The sequence below is a fragment of the Acanthisitta chloris genome, unplaced genomic scaffold, assembly GCF_000695815.1.
Source record: "Acanthisitta chloris isolate BGI_N310 unplaced genomic scaffold, ASM69581v1 scaffold1356, whole genome shotgun sequence".
Lineage (NCBI taxonomy): Eukaryota > Metazoa > Chordata > Aves > Passeriformes > Acanthisittidae > Acanthisitta > Acanthisitta chloris.
Window position 1 is genome coordinate 159537 of NW_008677417.1, and position 12958 is coordinate 172494.

Consider the following 12958-nt stretch of genomic DNA (forward strand, 5'->3'; position numbering starts at 1 on the left):
GGGTTTATTTCAAGGAAGGGGGGGGGGGAAATAATGTAATTCAGTGATGCCATTTACATCCTAGACAGATGATGAGTTGCTCTGGCTAACAGCTTAACCTTATTATGCAACGTTGTGACTTTATTAAATAATAATACGAATCATTTTAATATCAAGTCCCTTTGACTTTGTAACTTCCTCATATAGCTGTGTTGTCAATGAGAATGAAATTTCATAATTAGGGAATATAAAATAGAGTAAAAGGCATCCAGAAATCCCAGCACTGGGGTGGATGTTGAAGAACACGCTGTGTGTACTTGCAGTGTGGCACAAATATACATTATAGAGGTACAAAAAAATCCCATGGGAAAAAAAAGTGCAGCCATTTACTTCAGTAATAGCTCAGGGCTAGTGTGACCTGAGAGACTCCAGACAGATTCACGAGGCTTTGGTAGAATAAAGTAATAAATTTTATTTAAACAAAAAAGACCCTGAGGTTTCAGGGGATTTTTATTAAGTCACTAGCACTTTACTAGATCTGTAGAATTTAATGTAGAGTTTCATAAAGAGATTTAATCCTGAAAAAGAAGGTCATGTTGCCTCCAGTCAGGAGCACTCACCCAGAGCCCTGCTGAGCAGGGCTGATGGAGGGTGAGGTGCAAGCAGAGAGTCCACAGTTTGGCGAAGGGATCAGGAATCCCAAGCGCTGCCGGTTCGTGCGCGCTGTTCCTGAGCATATCAAGCCAAAGACCCTGCAGAGAAGTTAAATTAGCACACTGCAATCTGGTACCAAAACTTAGATTTATTTTCTGAAAGATACTTTCCAAAGGGTGTGGATCTGGGGGGGGAATTACCTTTCTAATAGCAAACTAAGAGCTGCCCGAAGCCCTCGCGGTGCTCTGCCGTCGTGTGCTCTGTAGAGCTACACCGACAGACCTACTTTTGATGTTGGCTTTTGCATGCCTAACTTAAAGAATTATGTGCAACAGAAAAGCTGCATAATGACCGGACAGCATTATTATCTGGTGTGCAGCGGCGTAGCAGGACGATAACTATTTATTTACTCTCTGTGGATAATGTTCTGTTATTTTCTAGTCTTTGGCAATAGCAAGAGAGCATCTGATATATACAATATTGGTGTGTATCCAATTGTTTGTGAACATCCCAAGTTTTGAAACATGGTCGTGAGAGAGGAATATAAGCTTAAGCTTGAAAGGCTAAAAAGCAGAAAGCCCCACACGTAAATGCTATTATGCACTTAATGAGGCAGGGTTTGAAAAAAAAAATCAGCCACACAAGTTGGTTTTATCAAAGAAAATGTATAAATAACAATCAGTGATTCAAAGTGCCTCACAAAGGGAAAAGCAGGGACGGGAAGCTAGCACTTCACTTGTGGCATTCAGATAATAGTATTTACTACACTAATCTTTTGGGCTTAGCAATTGACAATCAATATATTATTATCAACAAGCGTTAACGCAAACAAAAAGCTTCTATTTCTTTTTTAACCGCTTTCCCCTAAGTCCGTTAAATTTAATTAAAACCGGACAGCTCTCCTTCTAGTACAAATTAGAGTTAAAATCATATTAAATATTTGTTCTACGAGAAAACAAAAGTGTCAGCTTGTGCTACCAGGTTTGGCTGCTTCTTTTTTTCTTCTTTTTTTTTTTTTTTTTTTTACACACAGAGGAGAAAAAAAAATACCAGCTACTCAAAGTTAAAATAAAGTCTCTCTCCCTCCCTCCCCGTCTCCCAAGACTACTGTCTATAACATGTTGTTCCTTATAGAAAGTGGGATATGGTGGCATTTGCTTGATTAACTTGCTCGACAAAAGTGACAGCTGCTGTGGGTGCATGTAGCTAAGCTGCACAGCGCAGTTCCGCCTTTGTACATCTGTCAGCAAAAAAGGAGGAATAAAGAGTGAAAAGAGACAAATTGGTCCCAAAAGGCAATCCATTCAACTCAGGAGGTTTGCTCTATTCAAGCACTCGCTGGGAATCTCAAGTGCTAGGTAGCTTATTCAATTTCATTCATTCTTTAGAATGAGCCCACAAGTGTTTAATTTCTTATTCTGTTGAATAAAAAGGGGGAGCTTTTTTTTTTTATTGGTAGCATTAATTGTAAGACTAGCTGATCAATGCCTGCGATATTAACTCATTGCTTATTTTATGGCGAGCTCTGTGCTCTTAGTGCTGCAGCCACTAAACTTCATTTCTGTAACATGGGCAATGTCACACTGATTTCTCTGCTTCTGGAAAACCCAAGCACTCATGGCAACGCTGTACTCAGTCCCCTGAGCCTTGGCCCCTGCCTGGCTTGGGGGAATGGGCCAAATCCTTGGCAGGTGTAAATCGAAAGAGTCACTGGGTTATTATTGATGCCACCTGTGGCTGCAGCCGGGACATGACTGAGCCAGATGCTCTTTGCCTGGGGGTTCAGCCCTGAACCTGCTGCAGGTTTGGCCCTCTGTGCTGGAGGAGGTTTTATTGCTCCAAATGCTGAGTTGCCTTTGGTTAGCTCTTTGGTACCCGGTGAAGGGCAGGGCAGGGGGAGCCCATCAGCAGGGCAACGTGGAGTGATACCTGACACAGAGGATGGATTTTGTTGAGTAGTGGGAAGGAAGGCTGATGAACACATGGAATGACATTTGCTGCATGGACAGGTCTCCACTTGCCATCCAGAAAATGTATGCTTGCTGGGGAGAGATGTGCCTCTTCCTTCATCATCTGGCAGAAGGTGGCTCCTTGTCCCCTCATGGACACTGGGGACCAGAATGGTATGTGGATCTGAGGGCCAGTGGCTCTTCACCCACCTCACCTCTGCTACATCTCCTCTGGGGCCACCACCATGTATCTTAATTCCAGTGGTTCAGACACACTTGTGTCAACAAGGCTCTGTCCCTGCTCTTCCCTGACTCTCGTGGCTTTGGGTCAGCATGGCACATTTTCTTCTGCAGCAAGACAAAAACCTGGATTTCTAGAACGTCCTGGGAAATAGCCAGGGCTCAGCTCTGGCAGCCAAGACCTTGTTAGCACTGGCTGGAGCAGGGCAAGAGGCACACTCCACCCCACCACTGCTCATCCACATGCAGCATCCCAGCAGAGCTGGCCTTCAGAGGAGGCTCTTCAACTGGACTCATGTATGCTGCCATGTACATTCAAGCTTGCTGGGAACATCTCTATATTTCCAATAGACAAGAGCAGAAAACTGCATTGGCCATGAGACTCTCTGCTTTGTGCTTACCATCTTTACCAAGTTTTTGGAAATGCAACAACTGCCTGGGATCAACAGCAGAAGAAACATTGTGGAAAGGTGGAGAGGAACACTTTGGTGGCCACAGAAGACTGAAGGGACAAGAATGAACTTTCCATGACTGCAGTTGTGCAGCCTGGGCTTTGGGTTACAGGGTTGCAGCCAGCTTCAGTGTACAAACCTGGCTGCATGTGCATACAGGGCACACCGTGAGTGAAGGCAGGAGCACAGTGCCCTGGGCAGACAGACTGCACCCAAAGAGCTCCTGCTGCTATTCTCCAAGCAAGTCTTCCCACAACACTGGCAGCTGTGTGCATAGGGCTGGTCCCCAGACTCACAGCCCTGAGCTGCTGTGGCTGCATCCTTACCTTCCCTGTGGTGACGACACCTGCCAAGGGGAGGTGGCTGCCATGAATGCATGTGACAACGCCGAATAGCCAATTTGATCTCAGAGCTGCCCAGGATGGGGATGGACATGGCTCTGTTGGCTGTCACCTACTGTCAGCAGTTGTAAATCAGCACAGCCCTGCTGTGCCTTCCACCAGCTGAGCTTCTGGCCCATTGGATGGGGACAAAAACACCAGAAACAAAGAGTTGGTAATTTTTTAATTCCTTTTTTTCCCTGGCTGATCGAGTTGCTTTGAGAGAGGGCTGTTGCCTGAAAGCAGGTTCAGTTTTTCTTTGGGAAATAAGACTCACAGCCATCTCTTTCCCCTCTCCCTTCCCACCTCTGTGGTCCCCTCGCTCCGTGCTGGCTGGCTCGGGGATGCTGTGGAGGCAGCCACCCAGCATCCAGTCCCTCATCTTTGAAACACCTTGAATTCAAGGGTTCATTTCAAAGCTGCCTTTCAGCATTTCAAAACAAGTCTATGTCCCAGACAAAGAGAGGGAGCCAGCCGGCGTTCGGAGCCTCCTTGTGCAGTGCGTGTCGCAGTTTTAAATAGATTTGCCCTGCTTGGATTGGTTCTGGTTGGAAAGAGAGTACTGAAATGAGAGGTCATAGGGGAGAGTTACTATGGTAATTGAGTAGTATCACCAGTAGTTTTGCTCTTATGAGCATTAAAGCACATAATAATGGACAAACAACAGTGGTTAAAGCAAGCAGGTAGGATTACTATGTTCTTTTGTCAGAAGTATATAATGTCTTGTAGTCAGTTTTAAAGACTTCTCAACCCCCAAATCCACCCAGCAGTCACCTGCTGAGTAATTTTGTATGCCTAATCTCTAGCCCTTAACTACAAGCTTTCTGCTAATTTGAGGCAAATGGGTATTTTTGACACTAAATAGGGCAGTAAAGAATCCCTGACCTAGAAAAACTCCATTCCAAGGCACTGAGAGCAGAAAAATATTCTTTCAGCATCCTTGTGAGACCTTTGGAATGACATAAAATAGCTTTGACTAAACTGTGCTGCAGCCTTCGATTAATGGTTTGCAGAAACTTGCTGAACATCCCTACTACAACTTCCCCCATAAAACTTGTCACTTCAGATTGCCATCAGCCACCACAACAATAATCATTTCATGCCTATTGCTAATTGCAAGCACAGCTGAGGCTCAGCGGGGTGCTCTTGCACAGTCCCAGGCCTTTATACCAGCCTCAATCTGTTGTATGGCACTTGTTCACACACAAAAAAACTACCAGTAAAGGCAGAAAGAGGCAGAGTCACAGGTTCCTTGTAATCCCTCTGCTACCCTGCTGACAACCCAGCCCTATAAGCATTCCTGGTTTTGTCCCACTCTTTACAAAAGCTGAAGTGACCTTAAGCTACTAGTATGTAAGCTTTTGAATGAAGAATACAGCTCCTTCAGGTGCCTTAAGAAGCAGTGTTGCATCTGGCTTACGAGATTCTGTTTGCAGCGCCCCTGGGGTGAGCTGTGGCTTCCTGTAACATGTAAAATATGAGTGTGAACTCAAGGTTCATGGCAAGGAACAGGAGGTCATGCTTCCATTCAGCTCACACCAAAGAAGACGGGGGTTTGCAGATGTTCCTGGCTATGTGTAATGACACCACCTCCCGGAAAGCACAGGAACCCAGCACAGGGCTGGGCTTTGATAAAATGTGCCACACTCAGTGTGTTACTTGCAGATTTATTCATGTCAATTTTGGAAATTTATGTATTCAGAGACAAACTTGCTATTTCAGCAACTTATTGATCATGCTTTTGCATTCAAAAAAAAAAGGGGGGGGAACAAGGAAACTTATTGCTTGAACTTACTGCTTGGGGTGTTGGATGGGCAGCCATGGAAGCCCATGCCTTGGCATACTCCAGCTCCTCTAACACTTGTTCAGAAGTATCCCAGCCAGTCCATGGCCCACCTCATCCACCCAGGCTAGTACCTAACAACAAGGATTGCTGTGAAAGACAGATGGAGAACAGGTAAACTAACCTGAAAGAGGGATTGAATTCCTGGCTGTGGAAATACTGTATCTGCTTACTGTGACTGGGCTTTGAGAGCACCCAAAGAGCATCTGTTTGCATTTCTTCTGCTGTGAGCCAGGTCATGGTGTGCAGCAGAAGGCAGTGGGGGCTGTGGCTTGCCTCTGCAGGAGTCCTGCTCCTTTCCCTGCTGACATCACGGTGGATGTGTGGTATCCACTGGGATACCACAGCCTTTCCTCACCCTGTGCCCCCAGACTGAGTGGATATTGTCCTCTGGGTGACAGGGATGCCAACTAGCACCAGTATTGTGTGTGTGCCGCAGCGAGTTGTATGTGGGGCTTGGTCCATGGGCCTAGAGCATCAACGAGGTCTATTCATTCTTTACAACTAGGTGTAAGGAGTTTTCAGAAAATATATATATTGTCATTTACTTCAGAATTGTCATTTACCTCAGTGTGCCCATGCCACAACTGTGTTGGGACTCCAGAAATGTGCCTGAATTGTGTTGCAGCCTCATGGCAAGGCCCCAGAGTTCAGTATTTGGGCCGTGACCTCTGTGCCTTGTCTATGGGGACAAGTCTCAAGGCTGGAGCTGGAGCCCCAAGGAACCCTGAGTCCCCAGCACGCACCCCACTGCCCTAGGGGGAACAGGAGATCCCCCAGGGAGAATGAGGTGGCCAGTGTCCTGACAGGACCACTCCGTGCTCTTTTGTCTGAGATGATCACGTTTCTGTTTTGGAGCATTTGGCTTTGTTGTTGTTTTTTTAATAATATAATCATATGCAAATGTTATCTTCTTTGGTAGGTTAGTCATGAATCAGAGGGCTTGTGCGTCTTATAGCACATCAACACTAGTGATAGCTAAAGGGAACATTTAATTTATGGACTAACTTATTTTTATGAATATGCAGGGCTTAAATTCAGCAGTTGGTGTGTGCTCTATGAAGTGACGTGACGGTTTTGTGTATCAAGATCAATGAATTAGACTTTGTCTTTTTTTCATAAAGCAGAAGAAAGTCTTTGGAGTAACTTGGCTTTGAGAAAGAGAGAGAGCTCCTTTCATGCAGCCGAGCAATACGCCTGGCTGAGCTCTTGTCAGCCAGTGCTCGAGAGGAGAGGGGTGCGATTCAGAGCTGGCTTAGAGGAGTTTGTGTCTCCCCAGAATCGAGTGAGTTGAAGTGCCTACCAGAAACACGGAAAAATGTTTCATTTTGCTTACTCCGAAGGTCTCGTAGCAGCAGAGTCACCTTGCCAATGACCTCCAGGCAGAGGTTATGATTTCTGTTTGGGATCCTTACAGCCGTGTAGGCGTGTGTGGCGCGGGACAGACAGAAATGGCAGGACCTGCCCCCGCCAGGGACTTCTCATCTCATGTAGAGGTGACACAAACACCCGGCAGATCGCTGTGGGAGACGAGCGGCGGCAGTGGAAGGGAGAGGGCGTGTATGTGTAACATACGGTCGCTCGGTTCCTCTGCGGGTTTTAATTTAAAGAGGTGGTGGAAGGAGGCGTTCGGGTGACCTGGCACAGCTCTGGGATCACAGCTAATGTCACCCCAGAGCATGACTCAGTTAGGCATGCTGATTGCAGAGAAGTAACATTGTGAACGTTAACGATTTCTCTCTGTTTTGCCCACGTGGGCCCACAGCATCTCAAAGGAGCACAGGCAGATCCCCCAGGGGCAGCTCTTTGTGCCACCCCACCACCAGCTGACTGCTGGCTGTCCTAGGTTGAGGCACACAAGGATATCTGGGGGTGCTCTGACATCTCAGACTAGAGGGATTGGAATGTATGAAGCCTCACCAGACCTTCATGTCTCCTATGCTGGTCAGGTCCACACCAGCTAACTAGAGTGCTCATTCATGGTTCAACCCCAGTCTGACCTCACCTGTCAGCTGATGGTATCTGAGCGTGACTTCAGTTGTGGTGAGAGCTCCTGCTTGCCTATCATCATTAATTTCTTAGAGCTCTTCCCAGCTTTCCATCCCAGAGATGAAGGGTCAGCAGAATCTCTGCCACAAGTTGCACAAGGTGTAAGCATTGGGCAAGACGTCACCATGTGCCATTTCTTTGGTGGCTCTTCCATCTCTTTATTTCCTTCATTTTATGAAGGTGTAGTGTAGAAATAGAAACATGGGAACATCTCCATAGAAGTCAGGGGGGAAGCCCTTCTCTATGCAGCATGACTAACCTCTGCTCTCTGCTCCTGGTGGAGGGTGGCAGGTTCTGGGTATGTCACCATAATAATTCAGTGAAATGCATTGAGCCCAGATTTCTGTCATGCTGGGCTGGTTTAGCTTAGACTCATTTGTTTGGTGAGCATCACGCCAGCTTCTGTGTGCCAGTGTTGAGGGGTGGAGGGTAACAAGTCACCAGCCTTAGTTTTGCAATTAGAAAATGATCATTTGTCTCCATTCACCTGCTGTGCCAGCAGCTTCCACAGACAGTGGGAAAAGGACGTGTTTCTGTGCCAGAGTCCCCCCCCAAAGGTGCAGTGAGGAAGGCAATAGTACCTGAGTTGGACTGATACAAGGTTTCAGGCTCGTTGGGAGAGTGCTGCATCCCAGACTAACCGGAATGGTGCTCAATCAGCATTTTCATGAACTGGCCTAGTGGGGTTTTTTTAGTATTTTTAACTGGTTCTAAATTAATTGCAGCTGGTTCGTAGTGTAAGTTTTGATCTCTGTGTGTACGAGATCACGAGAAGGGTGCGACTGTGCATACAGAGGTGCGATGGATTTCTGCATGCAGCCACTTTGTAACCAACCCTTGTGCTGAGCCCCCTGGGGAGGGTTTTGTGATTCCCCCCCCCCCGCCCAGCCCCTGCTTTTGCTCCTCTCGAGGGCTCTCTGCTCGTCTGTGTGGCGTCAGACGTGCCATGTCAGCCCTGCGTGAGCAGGGCGCTGATCCACAGCCCACCGGAGACTCCGCGCGCCGCGGGGCTGGCAGGCTGCTGCCACACTGCTGCGAGCCTTTTTCACAGACAAGCAGCAGAATTTCAGCCCCTGGAGGGGCCCTGTGAGTTCAGCAGCTTGAAGCAAGCTCATTTCTTTGCTGCTTTTCCATCGTTTATAATGGTGAGGGTGAAACCAAAGCATTTCCCGCACAGCCTGGGCAGGCACCCCTAGGTGCTTACACCAGCATCCTCACTCCAGCCCTGCAGCAGCCTCCCCTCCACTCACCCTCAGGGAACCAGACTCGCTCCATGGCTGTTTAAGATTGAACTTGAAGATGGTAAGTAGCCTAAGTGTGGGACTGACACACTTAAAAGCAGGACTGAGTGGGGGGAAGGAGGTTAAAACACGGCTTGGGCCAAACGCAAGTGCCAGCACAGTCAGCTCACAGAACCTTGTGGCATCACTGGTGGCCGTTACCCTCCTAATAAGTTTGTTGTTGTTATTGTTATTAAATTAAAAGCTCGTGCATGGAGCTTTTTGCAAAAGCAGATGCCTGCCTCCCCTGTAAGCCTGTGGTACCCCATGAGCAGGCTGGCTGGTGGGAAGGGTTGGTGTAAGGTGTGCTGGGGGCAGCCTGTGTCAGTCAGGACACCACACACAGCCCTGACGTGGTTGCTGGAGAAATCCTGTCTCTCTTGCAGCAATGGTACACCAGCTCGATGAATGTTGTCTGCACCTGGCTGACAGACCGCATGGACCTGCAGCTCCACATCTACCAACTGAAAACTCTCATTAGGATAGTAAAGGTAATCACCCAATGTGTTTTCAACACTACCTTGCTGTGGGGAGGAGCATGTGTGTGTGCCTGCATGCATGGCATGTTCTCTTAGGCAAACTCATCAGCAAATAAATTAAGGCATCCATTAAAATTCTTACAAGAATTAACATAGCTGTGTCTATGGCATGTAGCAGAGGACAAACAGGAACTTGAAATGTATAGATATGCAAAATACAGGTGTGCAAATGAGAACAAAGTAATTGCTGGCATAAAAATAATGGAAACTCTCTTGCTATATTTGACCCTACCTGTACAGTAACTGCACCAAAATTAGCCTTTTTGTGGACAAACTCATTGATCACACTAATGAACTCCAGTGTTAAAATGGGTTAAATCAACCCAGAAGTTTAAACATTTAAGCTCAGCTGTGGCTTCTGATTATTGTCAGAATGCAAATGAGATTGTTCTCATAGTTAATTGAAGTTGTTTCCTTTACAATGGGTGTATATAATCAACTCATAGAGATCACAAAGGTGAGATAACATACCCTGAAAGTAGCATTTTTTTCCTTAAGTGCACGTGTATGTGTATATGTGTGTGTGTGCATGCCTTGGACTAATGATAATTATTTCAGTGTGAAATCACAGTGGTTTACATGAAATAATAAGATCACAGAAGGGGGTAAATATATTTTTGATCATTTTAGGTTCTATCTAATGCTTTTTGGTCTAGTATTTTATAATGTTTATGGTCTTGTGTGCAGTGAACACATTGAAGGCATGAATAAATTAAAACTGAAATGTATTAAATGTGCTTTTCATAACTGAAAACAACAGGCACAGACAAATTATTTCTACTTGTCAGCTAGCTGAGGAAAGCTTTTTCCCTGTGCTTTATTTATACCAATATTACATTCAGAAACAGCTACAACAAACTCAAGGACTTTCTGAAATAGCAGAACAGTAAATAGTTTCCACAAAGAGCACAGAGCAGAATTAAATGAACAACACCACCAGAGTTTTACCTCACAGAGTGGAGAGGTTTTTAAACATAAATCCAAATGAGAGATGTTCATCGTAATAACACGGGAAATATGGCTAACCGTGGAAATTCAGCTCCAGTTTGAGGTGAAGAAAGAGAGATTTAAGAAACATGTGCCATATGCTTATATTTATACATCAATCATTTCCTCCAGTATCCTGGACTTTATTTAATCCCAGTACTGTAGGTAGGATTGTTTAATACGGAGCATTCCAGGAACGTGTAATCACGTCTGCGGGTAGGGGCGATAAGCATTCTGCTGCATGAAGAGAAAGAACTGACATTACAGGCAGCATGGACACATCCAGGAGCCAGGGAAGCTAGTTGGAGCAGTTGCTTGGATGTGTTTTTAGGCCCCAGCCTACCCTATGCAGAGCTCCCCTGAGCAGCCCTGCACGTCCCTGCTTTGCCTCAGCCTGCGGCCACCAACGGGCTGGAGTTGAAGAGGTGTCATTTGCTGCCCCAGGTACCTCAAAGGGACCTCTGCCACGGCAAAGCAGTGGCCAGCAGAGATGCCCCTGTGGCCTCTGTGCTGCCTGGGGTGACACAGAATGCCCCTAGGGTCAGGATTTCCCTGGCATCCCAGCCTCTTCCTTTAGTGGCCCCAAACCCCCATCGTGGGGGCACCGTCTGACCCTTGCAGCAAAGCAGGGGAGATGGTGTCAGCCCTGACCTCTCCCTGTCTCCTCCTTGTTCCGTGCCTCTCCCTGCTTTAGAAAACATACCGGGATTTCCGATTGCAAGGCGTGCTGGACTCCACCTTGAACAGCAAAACCTACGAGACCATCCGGAACCGGCTGACGGTAGAGGAGGCCACGGCGTCCGTCAGCGAGGGCGGAGGGCTCCAGGGCATCACCATGAAGGACAGCGATGAGGAGGATGAGGAGGACGACTAGGGAAGCTGGCCCTGGGGGTCGCCTGGTATCCGTGCATGTACCTCGTCTGTAACTCAGTTAGCCACATTAGGAATTTTTATGTCAGCTCTAAATGCCCATGAGAAGTTTACCAATACAAATGCCATGTTAGCTGTGTGGTAATAAGATTAGCACCTCTCTTCGATTCATCGGTTTCCTAATTTCATATCTATATGTTCATAAGCAATATGGAGCACCATTGTTTAATACTGTTAATGGAAAAACTACATAGAAAACATGCTAGGTGTGTCCCTGTTATTAAAGTTTAAACAATGCTTCATTAATGTACTGTATATACATTGATGGTAAATTGTTGTGAAGATGAGTGACTCGAGTCCTTTCATTTCTTTGTTTCTCTTCTGTGGATGCCAACTGCTTAAAATTAATAAAAAAAAAAACAGCTTTGTTTTTAAAAGAAGAACCAGGCAATTACAAATGATTTTTTTTTTGTTCTCTCTGTTCATTTAAAAACCAGAAAACAAACAAACCCAGACAGCCGTTTGAATCATTCTGCATCCTTGTTAATGTACCAGGCTCTTCCCTTCCATACGCAGTTAACTCCATAGAGGCTACATCCCAAAGGATTAGTCATTCTAATTGCCACACCAGATTAATCCTATCATTATGGATATATCATGCCACATTACAAGTCCAAAGCAGTTGTTTTATGTTGACGTTTGCTCCTCTAAATGTTACATTTTTGTTTAAATTTCAAATAACCGTGTATGTACAAAGACAACTTTAATTACAATCTTAGACTATACAAATGTGTTTATAATAATATATTGAATATTTATTTCGGTAGATTGTAACCATAATTTACAATTCCTCTGTTTCACAATGGTTTTTATATGTCATGTACATTGCATTTTGACCAGTAACTGCATGTCCATCAGTCCCTCCTCCAGAGCTTTTACTTTCTGTGTAAAATAGTGATCCATCTTGCTTTTTTTGCCTTATACAAGCCGACAGTTGTAAAAGTGTGAGAACTGTGGCTTCTCAATAAATAACTATTCAGATGTCCTAATAATAAATTATGGAGTCTTTTTATGTCTGCCTTAGAAAACAAAACAAAAACAAGCTGCGATGTAAGAGCCCCCACCTCTCAGAATAAAGGCATTTTCTTTTCTCATGGGTGTTTTTAGTTTATTAATTAAGAAGATGGTTTTCTGATTTGCTCCCCAAGGTCAGGGTGGGAGCACACTCTCTGTTCCCCAGGTACAAGGGCATTTCTGCTGTCACCTCTGCAGTTGTTTCCACTGTTATCTGCATTGATTTGTCCCTGGACATCCGATTGATGCTCTGCTCTGGTACAGCCCTTGTTGTTACATGGCTATCAGTCTTGCCTGACACTTACCTTCCTCCCAAAGACCTTAGTTTGTATTTTACCTTCTCCCAAAGCAGCCAACTGCAGCAGCACTTACACGCACAGGACAGGGACAGACCCCAAGCTGAAATTAAAAACAGGACAGTTTGATTGAAAACATGTATAATGGAAACACACCAGAACTGGTTGCCCAGAGAAGTCATGGATGCCCCAGCCCTGGAAGTGTTCCAGGACAGGTTGGATGGGGCTCTGAGTGGAAGGTGTCCCTGCCCATTGCAGGGATGTTGGAACTGAGCAATCTGTAAGGGCCCTTCCAACCCAAACCATTCTGTGATTCTCTGTTAGGCTAAGTTTTCTGACAGGTTTTGCAGTCTCTCCCTCCCATCA

The 12958-nt window shown here is 45.8% G+C and overlaps 1 protein-coding gene across 1 annotated transcript in view; it reads left to right on the plus strand.

Moving 5' to 3' along the window:
* CADPS2 (Ca++-dependent secretion activator 2) overlaps nt 1-12376 on the plus strand; it is a gene marked incomplete at its 5' end in the record, with an annotated part of 168979 nt that extends 156603 nt beyond the window's left edge. Inside the window, 2 exons of the mRNA XM_009076477.1 lie at nt 9213-9317; nt 11047-12376. Coding sequence (XP_009074725.1) covers nt 9213-9317; nt 11047-11226 — 285 coding nt within the window. The remainder of the gene's footprint in view (nt 1-9212; nt 9318-11046) is intronic.
* Nucleotides 12377-12958: the final 582 nt, after the last annotated feature.